The sequence below is a fragment of the Heterodontus francisci genome, chromosome 10 (assembly GCF_036365525.1).
Source record: "Heterodontus francisci isolate sHetFra1 chromosome 10, sHetFra1.hap1, whole genome shotgun sequence".
In the NCBI taxonomy this organism is placed as follows: Eukaryota; Metazoa; Chordata; class Chondrichthyes; order Heterodontiformes; family Heterodontidae; genus Heterodontus; species Heterodontus francisci.
This window is the reverse complement of record NC_090380.1, coordinates 21,601,889-21,624,451: the sequence shown is the minus strand read 5'-3', so window position 1 is coordinate 21,624,451 and position 22,563 is coordinate 21,601,889. Positions and strand designations below refer to the sequence as shown.

The 22,563-nt window shown below is 46.7% G+C and overlaps 1 protein-coding gene across 12 annotated transcripts in view; it reads left to right on the top strand.

Moving 5' to 3' along the window:
- ptchd1 (patched domain containing 1) overlaps positions 1-22,563 on the top strand; it is a 207,588-nt gene that overhangs the window by 19,220 nt on the left and 165,805 nt on the right. For all 12 annotated transcript variants that reach the window (XM_068040206.1, XM_068040209.1, XM_068040208.1 and 9 more), the window contains exon 2: positions 11,644-12,304. In XM_068040206.1, coding sequence (XP_067896307.1) covers positions 11,644-12,304 — 661 coding nt within the window. The remainder of the gene's footprint in view (positions 1-11,643; positions 12,305-22,563) is intronic.

Genomic DNA, 22,563 nt, shown 5'->3' with positions numbered 1-22,563 from the left:
TTATATAGTGCAAGTTGTTGTTACAAAGGAAGTGGTTTATGCAGGTGGCAAGAAAAGTGGTAATCCAGTGGACTGGGAGAGATATAGAAAGCAACAAAGAGACACCAAGGAAATATTAAGAGCTTTGAAAAGGAATATGAGGAAAACTTTCATGTACTGTAAAGGCTAATAACAAAAAAGTGTATAAAAATATTGAGTAAGAGATTGATTGAGGGCTAAGTGGGCCCATTGAAGACATTGATACAGTAATACACAAAAGGTAATGGCAGATTTATTAAACAAGTACTTTGTGTTCACTTCCACAGTAGAGGAAAAGGATGAAATACCAGTGATAGAATGAAAACTAAAAATACCATTAAGGGCAAGAGCTTACTGAATTCAATAATAGTACAGTAAAGGTAACGGAGAAAGTAATAGGACCGAGGATAGATAAATCTCCAGGGCTGCTGATTGTTTTCACCCCAGGGAAAAGGAGGTAGCTTTCTGTCTTGGATTAGAAATTGATTGGAAGGTAGGAGACAGAGATTCAGGATAAAGGGAATGTTCTGTGATTGACGGATAGGTTAAGCGGTGGTCCCAAAGGATGTGTTCTGGGGGCCTCAACTGTTCATCATATTTATTAATGTCTTGGAAGAGGGAATAGAGAGTTGTGTATCCAATATTTCTGATAACACTAAATTAGGCAAAGTAAATAATGTAGATGAGATCACAATTTGTCTAGGGACATTGACAAATTAAGTGAGTGGGCAAAACTATGACAGATGGAGTTTAATGTGGACAAATGTGAGGTCATCCACCCAAGAAAAATAAATTGGAGTATATTCTAAATGGTGAGAAACAGAGATTTGTGAATCCAAGTTCACAAATCATTAAAATCTAGTTAGGTACAAAAAGTGATCAAAGAGGCTAATGGAATGTTAGCTTTTATCTCAAGGGGACTGGAATATAAAGGGTTGGAAGTTATACTTCAGTTGTATAGAGCCTTGTTCAGACTCCATCTGGGAACCAAACCTCAGGAAGGATATATTGACCTTAGAGGGGGTTCACCAAAATCATAACGGGACTTAGAGGTTTAGATTATGTGGAAAGTTTGCATAAACTTGACTTGTATTCCATTAATTTTAGAAGATTGAAGAGTAATCAGATCGAAGTGTTTGAAAGGATTCATAGGCAAGGAAGCCTCCTGCTGATTACAACCTATTGTGTCCCCTCAGCTGATGAATCAGTACTCCTCCATTTTAAACACCAGTTGGAAGAAAAGGGCACAGAATGTACTCTGGGTGGGGGACTTAAATGTCCATCATCACGAGTGGCTCGGTAGCACCACTACTGACCGAGCTAGCCGAGTCCTGAAGGACATATCTTCCAGACTGGGCCTGCGGCAGGTGGTGAGGGAACCAACAAGAGGGAAAAACCTACTAGACCTTGTCCTCACCAATCTACCTGTTCCATGACAATATTGGTAGGAGTGACCACTGCACAATCCTTGTGAAAATGATAGTCCCGTCTTCACACTGAGGATGCCCTCCGTCGTGTGTGTGGCACTACCACCATGCTAAATGAGATAGATTCAGAACAAATCTGGCAGCTTAAAACTGGGCATCCATGAAGTGCTGTGGACCATCAGCAGCAACAGAATTGCATTCAACCACAATCCGTAACCTCATGGCCCGGCATATCCTTCACTCTACCATTACCATCAAGCCAAGGGATCAACACTAGTTCAGTAAAGAGTGCAGGCGGGCATGCCAGGAGCAGCACCAGGCATACCTAAAAATGAGGGGTCAACCTGGTGAAGCTACAACCCAGGACAGCGAAGCAGCATGCGATAGACAGAGCTAAGCGATCCCACAACCAACGGATCAGATCTAAGCTCTTTGTCCTGCCACATCCAGCCGTGAATGGTGGTGGACAATTAAACAACTAACTGGAGGAGGTGGCTCCACAAATATCCCCATCCTTAACGATGGGGGAGCCCAGCACGTCAGTGCAAAAGATAAAGCCGAAGCATTTGCAACAATCTTCAGCCAGAAGTGTCAGGTGGATGATCCATCTCGGCCTCCTCCTGAAGTCCCCAGCATTACAGATATCAGTCTTCAGCCAATTCAGTTCACTCCATGTGATATCAAGAAATGACTGAAGGCACTGGATACTGCAAAGACTATGGGTCCTGACAATATTCTGACAATAGTACTGAAGACCTGTGCTCCAGAACTAGCAATGCCTCTAGCCAAGCTGTTCCAGTACACTGGCATCTACCCGGCAATGTGGAAAATTACCCAGATATGTCCTGTCCACAAAAAGCAGGACAAATCCAGTCCTGCCAATTACTGCCCCATCAGTCTACTCTCAATCATCAGTAAAGCGATGGAAGGTGTTGTCGACAGTGCTATCAAGCGGCACTTACTCAGCAATAACCTGCTCACTGATGCTCAGTCTGTCAGGGCCACTCAACTCCAGACCAAACTGTATAAAACGCTAGTTAGACCACAGCTGGAGTACTGTGTACAGTTCTGGGCACCACAGTATAGGAAGGATGTGATTGCCCTGGAGAGGGTGCAGCAAGATTCACCAGGATGTTGCCTGGGCTGGAGCATTTCAGCTATGAAGAGAGACTGAAAAAGCTAGGGTTGTTTTCCTTAGAGCAGAGTAGGCTGAGGGGGGACATGATAGAGGTGTACAAAATTATATGGGATAGATAGGAAGAAACTTTTTCCCTTAGCGGAGGGTTCAATAACCAGGGGGCATAGATTTAAGGTAAGAGGCAGAAGGTTTAGAGCGGATTTGAGGGAAAAAAATTTCACTCAGAGGGTGGTTGGAATCTGGAACGCACTGCTTGAAGAGGTGGGAGAGGCAGGAACCTTCACAACATTTAAGAAGTATTTAGATGAGCACTTGAAACGCCATAGCATACAAGGCTACAGGCCAAGTGCTGAAAAATGGGATTAGAATAGTTAGCTGCTTGATGGCCGGCACAGACACGATGGACCGAAGGGCCAGTTTCTGTGCTGTATAACTCTATGACTCAATGACTCATTACAACCTTGGTCCAAGCATGGACAAAAGAGCAGAACTCAAGAGTTGAGGTGAGAGTGACAACCCTTGATATCAAGGCAGCATTTGACTGAGTATGGCATCAAGGAGCCCTAGCAAAACTGAAGTCAATGGGAATCAGGGGGAAAACCCTCCTCTGTTTGGAGTCATACCGAGCACAAAGTAAGATGGTTGTGGTCGTTGGAGATCAATCATTTCAGTCCCAGGACATCACTGCAGGAGTTCCTCAGGTTAGTATCCTAGGCCCAACCATCTTCAGCTGCTTCATTAATGACCTTCCTTCAATCATAAGGTCAGAAGTGGGGATGTTCGTTGATGATTGCACAATGTTCAGCACCATTCGCATCTCCTCAGATACTGAAGCAGTCCGTGTAGAAATGCAGCAAGACTTGGACAATATCCAGGCTTGGGCTGATAAGTGGCAAGTAACATTTGCGCCACACAAGTGCCAGGAAATGACCATCTCCAACAAGAGAGAATCTAACCATCTCCCCTTGAGATTCAATGGCGTTACCATCACTGAATCAACATCCTGGGAGTTACCATTCACCAGAAACTGAACTGGAGCAGCCACATAAATACTGTGGCTACAAGTGCAGGTCAGAGGTTGGGAATTCAGTGTTGTGTAACTGACCTCCTGACAGCTCAAAGCTTGTCCACCGTCTACAAGTCACGAGTGTGTTGGAATATTCTCCACTTGCCTGGATGAATGGGCTACAGCAATGCTCAGGAAGCTCGACACCATTCAGACAAAGCAGCCCACCTGATTGGCACCCCTTCCTCCACTTTCAACATTCACTGCCTCCACCACCACACACAGTGTCAGCAGTGTCTATCTTCTACGAGATGCACTGCAGCAACACATCACACTTCCTTCCACAGCACCTTCCAAACCTGTGACCTCTTCCACCTGGAAGGACAAGGGCAGCAGACGCATGGGTACACCACCACCTGCAAGTTCCACTCCAAGCCACACACCATCCTGACGTGGAACTGTATCTCCGTTCCTTCACTGTCACTGGGTCAAAATCCTGGAACTCCCTTCCTAACAGCACTCTACGTGTACGTTCTCCAGATGGACTGCAGCGGTTCAAGAAGGCAGCTCGCTACCAGCTTCTCAAGGGCAATTAGGGATGGGCAACAAATGCTGGCCTTGTCAGTGACATCCATCCCATGAAATGAATAAAAAAAGGATAGATACATAGAATCAAATTCCTCTGGTGAGGGAATAAATAACAAGAGGACATAATCTTAAAATTAGAGCTGGGCCATTTAGGAGAAAAATCAAGAAACACATCTTCACACAAAAGGTAGTAGCAATTTGGAACTCTCATTCAAAAGGCTGTGGATATTGGGGAAATACAGAGCTTTCAAATATGAGACAGATTTTTTTTGTTCGGTAATGGTATCAAGGGATATGGAGTGGGTAAATGGTGTTGGGATACAGATCAGGCATTATCTCTTTGAATGGTGGAACAGGCTCAAGGGGTGAATGGCCTACTTTTGCTAATGTTGCTACATTTCTTATATGCAGGACGTTTGGTGACAACTAACTGTTTGGTGCTGGTCCTATATGCAGACCTTTTGGTGCTAGTTCTAAATATACACACAATATCATTTTGTGCTAACTCTAGTTATATGCAAGCCATTGAGTGCTAACTTTATACACAAGCCGTTTGATGCAAACTAGTTATATACAGGCCACTTGGTCCTAACTGTGGTATACGCAGGCTACTTAGTGCTAATCCCAATATATGCAGTAATAAAAACAGAAAATGCTGGAGATACTCAGCAGATCAGGCAGCATCTGTGGAGAGAGACACAGAGTTAACGTTTCAGGTCCATAACTTTCATCAGAACTGGGGAAAGTTAGAAATGTAATATGTTTCAAGCAAGTGAAAGGGGGAGGCTGTGGAAAAGAACAAAAGGGACGGTCTGTGATAGGGTGGAAGACAGCACAGATTAAATGACAAAAGAGTTAGTCGTGCAGGGCCAAAGGGACTAGTAATGGGACAAATAAAGAAACAATAGACGTGTCTGGAAGAGGTGTGAGTGTCAGAATATGAACAACTGCTATCTCAAAGCAAGAAATAAAAAAAAAGTGAAACCAAAACCAGCAAAGATAAAGGAAACAAAATGGGGCAAAGGTTATGATCTGAAATTGTTAAACTCATTGTTGAGTCCGGAATGCCTGAAATGTCTACTTGAAAGATGGGCTTCAGTTCCTCGAGCTTGCATTGAGCTTCATTGGAACACTGCAGGAAACTGAGGACAGAGAGATCAGAGTGGGGGAAAGGTGAAAAATTAAAATGATAGGGGACCAGAAGCTCAGGGTCACACTTGTGGACTGAGCGGAGGTGTTCTGCAAAGTGGTCACCCAGTCTGTGTTTGGCTCCCCCCCAATTTAGAACAGACCGCATTGTGAGCAGTGAATACAGTATACTAAATTGAAAAAGTACACGTGAATCACTATTTCACTTGGACGGAGTGTTTTGGACCTTGCACGTTAAGGATGGAGGGCGTAAAAGGGCAGGTGGTGCATCTCCTGCGCTTGCATAGAAAGGTGCTGTGGGAAGGGGAGGTTTGTTAGGGGTGAGGGAAGATTTCCAGAGGAGGTGAGGTCCTTGACAGTCCTGGAAATGATGGCTTGATGTTTGGTGGTGGGGTTATGGCCCAAGGGAGGTAGGAGGAAGTGTCAGAGAGTTGGTGTTCTGACGTCAGTTCGTCAGACAACTACTACCCTTGTCAGCAGGTTTGTTAACAATGTTCGGATTGGACCTAAGAGAATGGTGTGCAGCAAGTTTGATTTTCTATACTCTATTTGCTTCTCACAATGCTTTTCCAGTTTATGCAGTCCACTTTGTGCCAACTCCAGATGCAGGCCACTTAGTGTTCACTCCAGTATATGCAAGCTTCTTGGTTCTAATTCCATTATATGCAGGCTGTTTGGTGTTAATTCTGTACTCAGGCCTTGCATAGGTGGTTAGAAACTTTTTGTTTGGGTAGGGAATGAAAGCAAAGCTGTAGTAACCCTCATAAATTTTATGCAAATGTTGCAAGAAAATCATTTTGAACCTTGAATGTGTGCAGCTGTAACTGAGTTCTCCCCTCATTCCATGTTGCTACAGGTAGGCCACTTTTCTGTTGTCGCTGATATTTTCCTCTCTGCCTTAGTTTTATCAGATTTCTAAATGTAAGCACACAGGAAACTATTGACAGCGGAGTGTTGCGATGTTTCCTATGAAGTGCTGCATGTTCTTGATGTGTGGACAGGGGACTGTACATGAACTGTGTTCAAGTTAAGAATACCAAGTTATTGAGCATACAGGCTGGAAAAGACTGGCCGGCCTATTAAGCCTGTCCTACATTCAGGGAACATCGTGACTGAACATTTTCTCTCCCCTGCCTTCTACCTCCCCTTGGTGTCATGTATTCTCCTGTGAGAGGCAAAAAAAGAGAAAACCCCAGGGCCAATAAGGGAAAAAATGCTCTGGCAAATTCCTCGCCGACCCCCTCAGGCAATCAAAGTCAGTCCAGGAGGATCACACAGACCAAGTGGTATCTGTAAAGACATTTAACTTCTATATAATGTAATCTCTGCCCCAGTCAGGAACTGATCCAGCTCCCTCTTGAAGGCACGCACCACCCCAGCTGGCAAGGCATTCCAGAGACTCAGTACTGTCTGGGAAAAGAAGATCCCCCTAACATCCAGTCTGTTCCTACTCTTAAATAATTTAAACTCATGTCGCCTGGTCTTCCCCAATCTGTTAAATTGGAATAGCCTATCAAACCCTTTATTTATTTTGTAGATGTCGAGCAGGTTGCCTTTACGTCTACCGTCCATCTCGTTCCCTTCCCACACCACCTTCCCCTGCAATCGCAGGAGGTGTAATACCTGCCCGTTTACCTCCTCTCTCCTCACTATCCAAGGCCCCCAACACTCTTTTCAGGTGAAGCAACAATTTACTTGTACTTCTTTCAATGTAGTATACTGTATTCGCTGCTCACAATGTGGTCTCCTCTACATTGGGGAGACTAAACGCAGACTGGGCGACTGCTTTGCGGAACACCTCCGTTCAGTCCGAAAGCAGGACCCTGAGCTTCCGGTTGCTTGCCATTTCAACACTCCCTCCTGCTCTCATGCTCACATCTCTGTCCTGGGATTGCTGCAGTGTTCCAGTGAACATCAACGCAAGCTCGAGGAACAGCATCTCATTTACCGATTAGGCACACTACAGCCTGCCAGAATGAACATTGAATTCAATAATTTCAGAGCTTGACGGGCCCACCTTTTTATTTTTATTTTTATTTCTGTTACTTTTTATTTTTTATTTTATTTTAATTTGTTTAGTTTGTTTCTACTGTGCCTACCCACTGTTTTTTTCATGTTTGTGTGTGGGGCCAGGCTGTTCAGTTTTCTGTCAACTAACACCCTCTCTGCATTTATGCTTTGTCTTTCACCACATCATTAACATACCGTTTGCCTTTGCTCCATGACCTTCTGGTCAGTTATTCTCCTATCAACACCTTCTCTTTTGTTATCTCTTGCCTCATCCCCGCTTTACTTGCTTAAAACCTATTACATTTCTAATATTTGAGTTCTGATGAAGGGTCACTGACCTGAAACGTTAACTCTGCTTCTCTCTCCACAGATGCTGCCAGACCTGCTGAGTATTTCCAGCATTTCTTGTTTTTATTTCAGATTTCCAGCATCTGCAGTATTTTGCTTTTATTTTATTATTATGCCTTTAAGTCTACGTTGTTCTAAAATTAATAAACAAGGCCTTTAAGCTTATCTAGGTAACCAAGGTTCCATAAGCCAGGAGCCATTTTTGTAGCTCTCCCCTGAACATTTTCCAAGACCACTATATGACTCACCTTAGAGTCATAGAGTTTTACAGCACAGAAACAGGCTCTTCGGCCCAACGCGCCTGTGCCTACCATCAAGCACCCGTCCTAACTAGTCCCATTTCCCTGCTCTTGGCCCGTAGCCTTGTATGTTATGGCGTTTCAAGTGCTCATCTAAATACTTCTTGAATGTTGTGTGAGTTTTCCTGCCTCTACCACCTCTTCAGGCAATGGGTTCCAGATTCCAACCACCTGGGTGAAAACATTCTTCCTCAAATCCCCTCTAAACCTCCTGCCCCTTATTTAAATCTATGCCCCCTGGTTATTGACCTCTCCGCTAAGGGAAAAGGTTTCTTCCTATCTACCCTATCAATGCCCCTCATAATTTTGTATACCTCAATCAGGCCCCCCTTCAGCCTTCTCCGCTCCAAGGAAAACAACCCCAGCCTATCTTCATAACTGAAATGCTCCAGCCCAGGCAACATCCTGGTGAATCTCCTCTGCACCCTCTCCATTGCAATCACATCCTTCCTATAGTGTGGAGACCAAAACTGTACACAGTACCCCAGCTGTGGCCTAACCAGTGTTTTATACAGCTCCATCATAATCTCCCTGCTCTTATATTCTATGCCTCAGCTAATAAAGGCTAATATCCCGTTTGCCTTCCTAACCACCTTATCTACCTGTGCTGCTGCCTTCAGTGATCTATGGGCAAGCACCCCAAGGTCCCTCAGACCCTCTGTACTCCCCAGGGTCCTACCATCCATTGTATATTCCCTTGCCTTGTTAGACCTCCCAAAATGCATCATCTCACAGGATTAAACACCATTTGCCACTGCTCCTCCCATCTTACCAGCCCATCTATATCGTCCTGTAGTCTAAGGCTTTCCTCCTCACTATTTACAACACCACCAATTTTCATGTCATCTACGAACTTACTGATCAGACCTCCTAAGTAAGGCCTCAGTAAGGCGTTTGATAAGGTTCCCCACGGTAGGCTATTGCAGAAAATACGCAAGTATGGGGTTGAAGGTGATTTAGAGCTTTGGATCAGAAATTGGCTAGCTGAAAGAAGACAGAGGGTGGTGGTTGATGGCAAATGTTCATCCTGGAGTTTAGTTACTAGTGGTGTACTGCAAGGATCTGTTTTGGGGCCACTGCTGTTTGTCATTTTTATAAATGACCTGGAAGAGGGTGTAGAAGGGTGGGTTAGTAAATTTGCAGATGACACTAAGGTCGGTGGAGTTGTGGATAGTGCCGAAGGATGTTGTTGGGTACAGAGAGACATAGATAGGCTGCAGAGCTGGGCTGAGAGATGGCAAATGGAGTTTAATGCGGAAAAGTGTGAGGTGATTCACTTTGGAAGGAGTAACAGGAATGCAGAGTACTGGGCTAATGGGAGGATTCTTGGTACTGTAGATGAACAGAGAGATCTTGGTGTCCAGGTGCATAAATCCCTGAAGGTTGCTACCCAGGTTAATAGGGCTGTTAAGAAGGCATATGGTGTGTTAGCTTTTATTAGTAGGGGGGTCGAGTTTCGGAGCCACGAGGTCATGCTGCAGCTGTACAAAACTCTGGTGAGACCGCACCTGGAGTATTGCGTGCAGTTCTGGTCACCGCATTATAGGAAGGATGTGGAAGCTATGGAAAGGGTGCAGAGGAGATTTACTAGGATGTTGCCTGGTATGGAGGGAAGGTCTTACAAGGAAAGGCTGAGGGACTTGAGGTTGTTTTCGTTGGAGAGAAGGAGGAGGAGAGGTGACTTAATAGAGACATATAAGATAATCAGAGAGTTAGATAGGGTGGATAGTGAGCGTCTTTTTCCTCGGATGGTGATGGCAAACACGAGGGGACATAGCTTCAAGTTGAGGGGTGATAGATATCGGACAGATGTGAGAGGTAGTTTCTTTACTCAGAGAGTAGTAAGGGCGTGGAACGCCCTGCCTGCAGCAGTAGTAGATTCGCCAACTTTAAGGGCATTTAAGTGGACATTGGATAGACACATGGATGAAAATGGAATAGTGTAGGTCAGATGGTTTCACAGGTCGGCGCAACATCGAGGGCCAAAGGGCCTGTACTGCGCTGTAATGTTCTAAATTCTAAAAATTCTATATTCATGTCTAAATCATTATTGTACACTACAATCAGTAAGGGTCCCAGCACCAATCCCTGTGGTACACCACTAGTCACAGGCCTCCATTCGCAAAAACAACCCTCGACCATCACCCTCTGGCACAGTGCTATTGATATGGTCTGACCAGTGACTTGTATAGAGACAAAATGGTGACCTTTGGATTTGTACTGAATGTTTCTGTTAATGCAACCCAATATCCTATTCTGCTTTAGCCACAGCTTCTCTACATTGTTCATTTTTGTCTCACAAACTCAGTATTGATTCCTGCAAATGGTACATGTATTCTGTGTTGGTCCCGCCAACATGCATGACACTACATTTATTTATCTAAGAGAAATGAGTTGTATAACCAACTGCCCTAGTGCATCTAAATATTTTTGGATTTGATTGCACACCATTACTCTATGAACCTTTGCACAGATTTTGGCGTCATCTGCTGTCTGCAAACTTATTGACCTTACTCCCAACACCACTGTCCAGGTCATCATCATAGAATGGTTACAGCACAGAAGGAAGTCATTTAGCTCATCATGCCCATGCTGGCCCTCTGCAAGAGTAACTTAGCTGGCCCCATCCTCTGCCCTTTCTCCGTAGCCCTGCAAATTTTTTCTCTTTGGATGATTATCCAATTCCCTTTTGAAAGCCCCCACTACGTTCTCATGTAGCGCATTCCAGATCCTAACTACTCACTGTGTAAAAGGTTTCCCTCATCTCACCCTTGGTTCTTTTACCAATCATCTTAAATCAGTGTCCTCTGGTTCTTGACCCTTCTGCCAACGGGAACAGTTTCTCATTTATCTGCTCTGTCTGGACCCCTCATGAGTTTGAACACTTCTGTCAAATCTCCTCTCAACTCTCTCTTCTCTATGGAAAAGTTTCTCCAATCTATCCACAAAACTGAAGTCCCTCATCCCTGGAACCATTCTCATGAATCGTTTCTGCACCGTTTCTAAAGCTTTCTTCTTAAAGTGCGGTGCCTGGATTTGGACACAATTCTCCAGTTAAGGCCGAAGCAGTGTTATGTAAGGCTTCATCGTAACTTCCTTGCTTTTGTAAAGAAGTGAACATACATTCACATATGTTTGTATGTTCAGTAACTGGGTGTACTTAAGTTGCACATGATAGCTTCCTCTGAGTGTTTGCAGACAGCACATTTATAAACTTGTTAAAACTAAGGCAAAGGGAAAAATGTCAGGGAACATTCAGGGTTTGACAGTGAAGCTGAAGCGGCCTCTGATGATCTCTGCATTTAGTATGCAGTCCTGGAGCTGTCCATGTGAATGTTGCAGGATGAAGAGTGTGCACCAGTGTTCTGATTGCTGCAGGCTCATTATGGCTCTCCGTGTCCTGGGTTGCAGTCATAAACACCCAGTATGATTCCACCTCGTGAAACTCTCTCTGCTTAGATTGGCAAAGGCTAATGAGACTAATAGAGTGTTCCTGAGTCAGTCACTGCTCTTAATTCCCTTTCAGTTTATTAGTCTCCTGTAGATTGACCTAATTTACCACAATGTAAATGAAATTAGCTCCTGTAATAACTGGAGAATTATGTCGCATGTTTGCTTTCTGGTTAATTTACCCTGCGACTTCTTCTTACTTCTTTCCAGTTGCACTCATCTGTGACACGGATTCAGGTGCCAATGTTGGGCTTCAACTACTCATTTGCCCACATGTGTATTCTAAAGGATAACAAGATGTGTGCCCTCGATGATATTGTGCATGTGCTGGAGGAACTGAGAGCTGCATGGACCCTGAACCACACAGGGATCGTCATCAATTACCCAAATACCTACCTTAAAGATGGCCAGGAGGTGTTTATTGGGCACCAGCTTGGAGGTGTTACTCTGCAGAACAAGAATCAGGTGAAATCTGCTCGAGCGATGCAGATCACTTATTACTTGCAAACCCGCAACTCCTTAAATGATTTGGTGGCAGAGAAATGGGAGTCGACTTTCTGCGAAACCATTGAGAATTTCCAAAAATCGAACAAAGAACTGAAGCTCTATCCGTTTACATCATCGTCACTGAAGGAGGATTTTCAGAAGAGCAGCCAAGTTTCGGAGTGGTACCTGGTGACCAGCCTGCTAGTGGTTTGGATTCTGGCTATGCTGTGCTGTTCCATGCAAGACTGTGTTCGCAGCAAGCCCTGGCTTGGACTCCTGGGCTTAGTGACAATGGCTTTGGCCACCCTCACATCAGCAGGGATCATTAATTTGATGGGAGGGAAGTACAACTCTACCTTCTTGGGAATCCCCTTCATTATATTAGGTAATTATGTAATTGCCCTCTGTGTTTGTACTGTTACATTGGTGTCACTACCGTCCAGAATTGGTTGACAACTGCTGTATAGTCACAGACTTGTTTTTCTCTGAGGTGCACATATTTCACAGTTTAAAAACCTGCATGCAGTTTCTTATCAACCTATTCCCAACGAAGGTTTCTGCAAATTAATTTTTTTTAACTGACTTAAGCAGCCAATTTTTTCTCAAGCAAGAGAAACATAATTTATTGCAGTCTCTTAATTCAAAGTTACTTTGGGCTCCATACTTTAGCAAGGATTACCTTGCAAGGAGAAATAATACAAGTGATTAATCTTTTGAAGAGAGAGGACATGGTAGAACAAGCACTGCTTTTGGAAATTGAGCAGCCTAGAACGAAGGGCCAAAGGTAGTAGATTAAATGTAAGAGATTTGATCAGAGGACAGGGGAAACAACTTCACACAGCAAGTTTTGAGGCTGTTGCAGTGACAGAAACTATGTTAACATTCATCGTGAAATTGGGTGAATAGAGAAAAAGGTATTGATATGGGCATAGGGTGGGCCAATGTGATTAGAAATATTTGATCACGTGGAAGGTAAACAGTAACATGGACCGGCTTGTTTTTGTGTTGTAACTTCTCTGTGTTTCTATGTACATAATTTGAATTATATGTCCATTGAATTTTTTCTAGGTATTAAATGCCTCCTGTGCTTTTATTTATGTTGCTGAATTGGACTTACTGGATAGTTGTGATGTTGCCAACGTCAGCATGGCTCAATGGTAGCACACTTGCCTCTGAATCAGAAGATTGTGGGTTCAAGCCCCACCTCAGAGACTTGAGCACTTAATCAAGGCAGACACTTCAGTGCAGCACTGAAGGAGCACTGCACTGTTTTAGGTGCTGTCCTTCAGGTGTTAAACGCTCTTATTTAGATGTAAACGATACCAGGGCAATATTCAAAGAATAGAAGGGGAGTTTTCCTGGTCAACCAAAAACCCAATAACTAGTCATGTGTCTCATTGCTGTTTGTGGGACTATGTTGTGTGCCGAATAGCTGCCATGTTGGCTACAAAACAACAGTGATGATACTTCCAACAACAACAGTAATCCATTGGGATGTCCTGTGGATTTCACAGATAAAATATTAATACAAGTTTGCTATTTTGAGCAAAAAAGAAGATTTTGAGCTAATGTTGCAATGGGCACTCATCATTCTGTCAGTACAACCACAGTGAAGAACCCTGACAAAGAAGTTCCTTAACATCTAAGCTTGTGTCCCCTTGAGTATAGAAGATTAAAAGAATTGATAGGGTCGGGTCACAGGCAAGAAACTATTACCTTTGTTGGGACACCTGTCTCTGCTGGTTAGTGTGAGGAGCCCACAGTGTCTGTCTCTGATGGTCAGTGTGAAGAGCCCACAGTGTCTGTCTTTGATGGTTAGTGTGAGGAGCCCAGAGTGTCTGTCTCTGATGGTTAGTGTGAGGAGCCCAGAGTGTCTGTCTCTGCTGGTTAGTGTGAGGAGCCCACAGTGTCTGTCTCTGATGGTTAGTGTGAGGAGCCCACAGTGTCTGTCTCTGATGGTTAGTGTGAGGAGCCCAGAGTGTCTGTCTCTGCTGGTTAGTGTGAGGAGCCCACAGTGTCTGTCTCTGATGGTTAGTGTGAGGAGCCCACAGTGTCTGTCTCTGATGGTCAGTGTGAAGAGCCCACAGTGTCTGTCTTTGATGGTTAGTGTGAAGAGCCCACAGTGTCTGTCTTTGATGGTTAGTGTGAGGAGCCCACAGTGTCTGTCTCTGATGGTTAGTATAAGAAGCTCACAGAATCTGTCTTTGATGGTTGGTGTGACGAGCCCACAGTGTCTGTCTCTGATGGTTGGTGTGAGAAGCCCACAGTGTCTGTCTCTGATGGTTAGTGTGAGGAGCCCACAGTGTCTGTCTCTGATGGTTAGTGTAAGAAGCTCACAGAATCTGTCTTTGATGGTTGGTGTGAGGAGCCAACAGTGTCTGTCTCTGATGGTTGGTGTGTGGAGCCCACAGTGTCTGTCTCTGATGGTTGGTGTGAGGAGCCCACAGTGCCTGTCTTTGATGGTTAGTGTGAGACGCCCACAGTGTCTGTCTTTGATGGTTAGTGTGAGAAGCCCACAGTGTCTGTCTCTGATTGTTGGTGTGAGGAGCCCACAGTGTCTGTCTTTGATGGTTAGTGTGAGAGGCCCAATGTGACTGTCTCTGCTGGTTAGTGTGAGGAGCCCAAAGTGTCTGTCTCTGATGGTTGGTGTGAGGAGCCCACAGTGTCTGTCTCTGATGGTTAGTGTGAGGAGCCCACAGTGTCTGTCTCTGATGGTTAGTGTGAGGAGCCCACAGTGTCTGTCTCTGATGGTTAGTGTAAGAAGCTCACAGAATCTGTCTTTGATGGTTGGTGTGTGGAGCCCACAGTGTCTGTCTTTGATGGTTAGTGTGAGGAGCCCACAGTGTCTGTCTTTGATGGTTAGTGTGAGACGCCCACAGTGTCTGTCTTTGATGGTTAGTGTGAGAAGCCCACAGTGTCTGTCTCTGATCGTTGGTGTGAGGAGCCCACAGTGTCTGTCTTTGATGGTTAGTGTGAGGAGCCCACAGTGTCTGTCTCTGATGGTTAGTGTGAGGAGCCCACAGTGTCTGTCTCTGATGGTAAGTGTGAGAAGCCCAAAGTGTCTGTCTCTGCTGGTTAGTGTAAGAAGCCCACAGTGTCCGTCTCTGATGGTTAGTGTGAGGAGCCCACAGTGTCTGTCTTTGATGGTTAGTGTGAGGATCCCACAGTGTCTGTCTCTGATAGTTGGTGTGAGGATCCCACAGTGTCTGTCTCTGATAGTTGGTGTGAGAAGCCCACAGTTTCTGTCTCTGATGGTTAGTGTGAGGAGCCCACAGTGTCTGTCTCTGATAGTTGGTGTGAGAAGCCCACAGTATCTGTCTCTGATGGTTAGTGTGAGAAGCCCACAGTGTCTGTCTCTGATGGTTAGTGTGAGGAGCTCACAGTGTCTGTCTCTGATGGTTAGTGTGAGAAGCCCACAGTGTCTGTCTCTGATAGTTGGTGTGAGGAGCCCACAGTGTCTGTCTCTGATAGTTGGTGTGAGGATCCCACAATGTCTGTCTCTGATAGTTGGTGTGAGAAGCCCACAGTGTCTGTCTCTGATGGTTAGTGTGAGAAGCCCACAGTGTCTGTCTCTGATGGTTGGTGTGAGAAGCCCACAGTGTCTGTCTCTGTTGGTTAGTGTGAGGAGCCCACAGTGTCTGTCTCTGATGGTTAGTGTGAGAAGCCCACAGTGTCTGTCTCTGATGGTTAGTGTGAGAAGCCCACAGTGTCTGTCTCTGATAGTTGGTGTGAGGAGCCCACAGTGTCTGTCTCTGCTGGTTAGTGTAAGAAGCCCACAGTGTCCGTCTCTGATGGTTAGTGTAAGAAGCCCACAGTGTCTGTCTCTGATGGTTGGTGTGAGGAGCCCAAAGTGTCTGTCTCTGATGGTTAGTGTGAGAAGCCCACAGTGTCTGTCTCTGATGGTTAGTGTGAGGAGCCCACAGTGTCTGTCTCTGATGGTTAGTGTGAGAAGCCCACAGTGTCTGTCTCTGATGGTTAGTGTGAGAAGCCCACAGTGTCTGTCTCTGATAGTTGGTGTGAGGAGCTCACAGTGTCTGTCTCTGCTGGTTAGTGTAAGAAGCCCACAGTGTCCGTCTCTGATGGTTAGTGTAAGAAGCCCACAGTGTCTGTCTCTGATGGTTAGTGTGAGGAGCCCACAGTGTCTGTCTTTGATGGTTAGTGTGAGGAGCCCACAGTGTCTGTCTCTGATGGTTAGTGTGAGAAGCCCACAGTGTCTGTCTCTGATGGTTAGTGTGAGGAGCCCACAGTGTCTGTCTTTGATGGTTAGTGTGAGGAGCCCACAGTGTCTGTCTCTGATGGTTAGTGTGAGAAGCCCACAGTGTCTGTCTCTGATGGTTAGTGTGAGGAGCCCACAGTGTCTGTCTCTGATGGTTAGTGTGAGAAGCCCACAGTGTCTGTCTCTGGTGGTTAGTGTGAGGAGCCCACAGTGTCTGTCTCTGATGGTTGGTGTGAGAAGCCCACAGTGTCTGTCTCTGTTGGTTAGTGTGAGGAGCCCACAGTGTCTGTCTCTGATGGTTAGTGTGAGAAGCCCACAGTGTCTGTCTCTGATGGTTAGTGTGAGAAGCCCACAGTGTCTGTCTCTGATAGTTGGTGTGAGGAGCCCACAGTGTCTGTCTCTGCTGGTTAGTGTAAGAAGCCCACAGTGTCCGTCTCTGATGGTTAGTGTAAGAAGCCCACAGTGTCTGTCTCTGATGGTTGGTGTGAGGAGCCCAAAGTGTCTGTCTCTGATGGTTAGTGTGAGAAGCCCACAGTGTCTGTCTCTGATGGTTAGTGTGAGGAGCCCACAGTGTCTGTCTCTGATGGTTAGTGTGAGAAGCCCACAGTGTCTGTCTCTGATGGTTAGTGTGAGAAGCCCACAGTGTCTGTCTCTGATAGTTGGTGTGAGGAGCTCACAGTGTCTGTCTCTGCTGGTTAGTGTAAGAAGCCCACAGTGTCCGTCTCTGATGGTTAGTGTAAGAAGCCCACAGTGTCTGTCTCTGATGGTTAGTGTGAGGAGCCCACAGTGTCTGTCTTTGATGGTTAGTGTGAGGAGCCCACAGTGTCTGTCTCTGATGGTTAGTGTGAGAAGCCCACAGTGTCTGTCTCTGATGGTTAGTGTGAGGAGCCCACAGTGTCTGTCTTTGATGGTTAGTGTGAGGAGCCCACAGTGTCTGTCTCTGATGGTTAGTGTGAGAAGCCCACAGTGTCTGTCTCTGATGGTTAGTGTGAGGAGCCCACAGTGTCTGTCTCTGATGGTTAGTGTGAGAAGCCCACAGTGTCTGTCTCTGGTGGTTAGTGTGAGGAGCCCACAGTGTCTGTCTCTGATGGTTAGTGTGAGGAGCCCACAGTGTCTGTCTCTGATGGTTAGTGTGAGAAGCCCACAGTGTCTGTCTCTGATAGTTGGTGTGAGGAGCTCACAGTGTCTGTCTCTGATGGTTAGTGTGAGAAGCCCACAGTGTCTGTCTCTGATAGTTGGGGTGTGGAGCCCACAGTGTCTGTCTCTGCTGGTTAGTGTAAGAAGCCCACAGTGTCCGTCTCTGATGGTTAGTGTAAGAAGCCCACAGTGTCTGTCTCTGATGGTTAGTGTAAGAAGCCCACAGTGTCTGTCTCTGATGGTTAGTGTGAGGAGCCCACAGTGTCCGTCTCTGATAGTTGGTGTGAGGAGCCCAAAGTGTCTGTCTCTGATGGTTAGTGTGAGAAGCCCACAGTGTCTGTCTCTGATGGTTAGTGTGAGGAGCTCACAGTGTCTGTCTCTGATGGTTAGTGTGAGGAGCCCACAGTATCTGTCTCTGATAGTTGGTGTGAGGAGCTCACAGTGTCTGTCTCTGCTGGTTAGTGTGAGGAGCCCACAGTGTCTGTCTCTGATGGTTAGTGTGAGAAGCCCACAGTGTCTGTCTCTGATAGTTGGTGTGAGGAGCTCACAGTGTCTGTCTCTGCTGGTTAGTGTAAGAAGCCCACAGTGTCCGTCTCTGATGGTTAGTGTAAGAAGCCCACAGTGTCTGTCTCTGCTGGTTAGTGTAAGAAGCCCACAGTGTCCGTCTCTGCTGGGTAGTGTAAGAAGCCCACAGTGTCTGTCTCTGATGGTTAGTGTAAGAAGCCCACAGTGTCTGTCTCCGATGGTTAGTGTGAGGAGCCCACAGTGTCTGTCTTTGATGGTTAGTGTGAGGAGCCCACAGTGTCTGTCTCTGATGGTTAGTGTGAGAAGCCCACAGTGTCTGTCTCTGATGGTTAGTGTGAGGAGCCCACAGTGTCTGTCTTTGATGGTGCGTGTGAGGAGCCCACAGTGTCTGTCTCTGATGGTTAGTGTGAGAAGCCCACAGTGTCTGTCTCTGATGGTTAGTGTGAGAAGCCCATAGTGTCTGTCTCTGATAGTTGGTGTGAGGATCCCACAGTATCTGTCTCTGATGGTTCGTGTGAGGAGCCCACAGTGTCTGTCTCTGATGGTTAGTGTGAGAAGCCCACAGTGTCTGTCTCTGATGGTTAGTGTGAGAAGCCCACAGTGTCTGTCTCTGATGGTTAGTGTGAGAAGCCCACAGTGTCTGTCTCTGATGGTTAGTGTGAGAAGCCCACAGTGTCTGTCTCTGATAGTTGGTGTGAGAAGCCCACAGTATCTGTCTCTGATGGTTAGTGTGAGGATCCCACAGTGTCTGTCTCTGATAGTTGGTGTGAGGAGCCCACAGTGTCCGTCTCTGATGGTTAGTGTGAGAAGCCCACAGTGTCTGTCTCTGATGGTTAGTGTGAGGAGCCCACAGTATCTGTCTCTGATGGTTAGTGTGAGGAGCCCACAGTATCTGTCTCTGATGGTTAGTGTGAGAAGCCCACAGTATCTGTCTCTGATGGTTAGTGTGAGGAGCCCACAGTGTCTGTCTCTGATAGTTGGTGTGAGAAGCCCACAGTGTCTGTCTCTGATAGTTGGTGTGAGAAGCCCACAGTGTCTGTCTCTGATGGTTAGTGTGAGGAGCCCACAGTGTCTGTCTCTGATGGTTAGTGTGAGGAGCCCACAGTGTCTGTCTCTGATGGTTAGTGTGAGGAGCCCACAGTGTCTGTCTCTGATGGTTAGTGTGAGGAGCCCACAGTGTCCGTCTCTGATGGTTGGTGTAAGAAGCCCACAGTGTCTGTCTCTGCTGGTTAGTGTAAGAAGCCCACAGTGTCCGTCTCTGCTGGGTAGTGTAAGAAGCCCACAGTGTCTGTCTCTGATGGTTAGTGTAAGAAGCCCACAGTGTCTGTCTCCGATGGTTAGTGTGAGGAGCCCACAGTGTCTGTCTTTGATGGTTAGTGTGAGGAGCCCACAGTGTCTGTCTCTGATGGTTAGTGTGAGAAGCCCACAGTGTCTGTCTCTGATGGTTAGTGTGAGGAGCCCACAGTGTCTGTCTTTGATGGTTCGTGTGAGGAGCCCACAGTGTCTGTCTCTGATGGTTAGTGTGAGAAGCCCACAGTGTCTGTCTCTGATGGTTAGTGTGAGAAGCCCACAGTGTCTGTCTCTGATAGTTGGTGTGAGGATCCCACAGTATCTGTCTCTGATGGTTCGTGTGAGGAGCCCACAGTGTCTGTCTCTGATGGTTAGTGTGAGAAGCCCACAGTGTCTGTCTCTGATGGTTGGTGTGAGAAGCCCACAGTGTCTGTCTCTGTTGGTTAGTGTGAGGAGCCCACAGTGTCTGTCTCTGATGGTTAGTGTGAGAAGCCCACAGTGTCTGTCTCTGATGGTTAGTGTGAGAAGCCCACAGTGTCTGTCTCTGATAGTTGGTGTGAGGAGCCCACAGTGTCTGTCTCTGCTGGTTAGTGTAAGAAGCCCACAGTGTCCGTCTCTGATGGTTAGTGTAAGAAGCCCACAGTGTCTGTCTCTGATGGTTGGTGTGAGGAGCCCAAAGTGTCTGTCTCTGATGGTTAGTGTGAGAAGCCCACAGTGTCTGTCTCTGATGGTTAGTGTGAGGAGCCCACAGTGTCTGTCTCTGATGGTTAGTGTGAGAAGCCCACAGTGTCTGTCTCTGATGGTTAGTGTGAGAAGCCCACAGTGTCTGTCTCTGATAGTTGGTGTGAGGAGCTCACAGTGTCTGTCTCTGCTGGTTAGTGTAAGAAGCCCACAGTGTCCGTCTCTGATGGTTAGTGTAAGAAGCCCACAGTGTCTGTCTCTGATGGTTAGTGTGAGGAGCCCACAGTGTCTGTCTTTGATGGTTAGTGTGAGGAGCCCACAGTGTCTGTCTCTGATGGTTAGTGTGAGAAGCCCACAGTGTCTGTCTCTGATGGTTAGTGTGAGGAGCCCACAGTGTCTGTCTTTGATGGTTCGTGTGAGGAGCCCACAGTGTCTGTCTCTGATGGTTAGTGTGAGGAGCCCACAGTGTCCGTCTCTGATGGTTGGTGTAAGAAGCCCACAGTGTCTGTCTCTGCTGGTTAGTGTAAGAAGCCCACAGTGTCCGTCTCTGCTGGGTAGTGTAAGAAGCCCACAGTGTCTGTCTCTGATGGTTAGTGTAAGAAGCCCACAGTGTCTGTCTCCGATGGTTAGTGTGAGGAGCCCACAGTGTCTGTCTTTGATGGTTAGTGTGAGGAGCCCACAGTGTCTGTCTCTGATGGTTAGTGTGAGAAGCCCACAGTGTCTGTCTCTGATGGTTAGTGTGAGGAGCCCACAGTGTCTGTCTTTGATGGTTCGTGTGAGGAGCCCACAGTGTCTGTCTCTGATGGTTAGTGTGAGAAGCCCACAGTGTCTGTCTCTGATGGTTAGTGTGAGAAGCCCACAGTGTCTGTCTCTGATAGTTGGTGTGAGGATCCCACAGTATCTGTCTCTGATGGTTCGTGTGAGGAGCCCACAGTGTCTGTCTCTGATGGTTAGTGTGAGAAGCCCACAGTGTCTGTCTCTGATGGTTGGTGTGAGAAGCCCACAGTGTCTGTCTCTGTTGGTTAGTGTGAGGAGCCCACAGTGTCTGTCTCTGATGGTTAGTGTGAGAAGCCCACAGTGTCTGTCTCTGATGGTTAGTGTGAGAAGCCCACAGTGTCTGTCTCTGATAGTTGGTGTGAGGAGCCCACAGTGTCTGTCTCTGCTGGTTAGTGTAAGAAGCCCACAGTGTCCGTCTCTGATGGTTAGTGTAAGAAGCCCACAGTGTCTGTCTCTGATGGTTGGTGTGAGGAGCCCAAAGTGTCTGTCTCTGATGGTTAGTGTGAGAAGCCCACAGTGTCTGTCTCTGATGGTTAGTGTGAGGAGCCCACAGTGTCTGTCTCTGATGGTTAGTGTGAGAAGCCCACAGTGTCTGTCTCTGATGGTTAGTGTGAGAAGCCCACAGTGTCTGTCTCTGATAGTTGGTGTGAGGAGCTCACAGTGTCTGTCTCTGCTGGTTAGTGTAAGAAGCCCACAGTGTCCGTCTCTGATGGTTAGTGTAAGAAGCCCACAGTGTCTGTCTCTGATGGTTAGTGTGAGGAGCCCACAGTGTCTGTCTTTGATGGTTAGTGTGAGGAGCCCACAGTGTCTGTCTCTGATGGTTAGTGTGAGAAGCCCACAGTGTCTGTCTCTGATGGTTAGTGTGAGGAGCCCACAGTGTCTGTCTTTGATGGTTAGTGTGAGGAGCCCACAGTGTCTGTCTCTGATGGTTAGTGTGAGAAGCCCACAGTGTCTGTCTCTGATGGTTAGTGTGAGGAGCCCACAGTGTCTGTCTCTGATGGTTAGTGTGAGAAGCCCACAGTGTCTGTCTCTGGTGGTTAGTGTGAGGAGCCCACAGTGTCTGTCTCTGATGGTTGGTGTGAGAAGCCCACAGTGTCTGTCTCTGTTGGTTAGTGTGAGGAGCCCACAGTGTCTGTCTCTGATGGTTAGTGTGAGAAGCCCACAGTGTCTGTCTCTGATGGTTAGTGTGAGAAGCCCACAGTGTCTGTCTCTGATAGTTGGTGTGAGGAGCCCACAGTGTCTGTCTCTGCTGGTTAGTGTAAGAAGCCCACAGTGTCCGTCTCTGATGGTTAGTGTAAGAAGCCCACAGTGTCTGTCTCTGATGGTTGGTGTGAGGAGCCCAAAGTGTCTGTCTCTGATGGTTAGTGTGAGAAGCCCACAGTGTCTGTCTCTGATGGTTAGTGTGAGGAGCCCACAGTGTCTGTCTCTGATGGTTAGTGTGAGAAGCCCACAGTGTCTGTCTCTGATGGTTAGTGTGAGAAGCCCACAGTGTCTGTCTCTGATAGTTGGTGTGAGGAGCTCACAGTGTCTGTCTCTGCTGGTTAGTGTAAGAAGCCCACAGTGTCCGTCTCTGATGGTTAGTGTAAGAAGCCCACAGTGTCTGTCTCTGATGGTTAGTGTGAGGAGCCCACAGTGTCTGTCTTTGATGGTTAGTGTGAGGAGCCCACAGTGTCTGTCTCTGATGGTTAGTGTGAGAAGCCCACAGTGTCTGTCTCTGATGGTTAGTGTGAGGAGCCCACAGTGTCTGTCTTTGATGGTTAGTGTGAGGAGCCCACAGTGTCTGTCTCTGATGGTTAGTGTGAGAAGCCCACAGTGTCTGTCTCTGATGGTTAGTGTGAGGAGCCCACAGTGTCTGTCTCTGATGGTTAGTGTGAGAAGCCCACAGTGTCTGTCTCTGGTGGTTAGTGTGAGGAGCCCACAGTGTCTGTCTCTGATGGTTAGTGTGAGGAGCCCACAGTGTCTGTCTCTGATGGTTAGTGTGAGAAGCCCACAGTGTCTGTCTCTGATAGTTGGTGTGA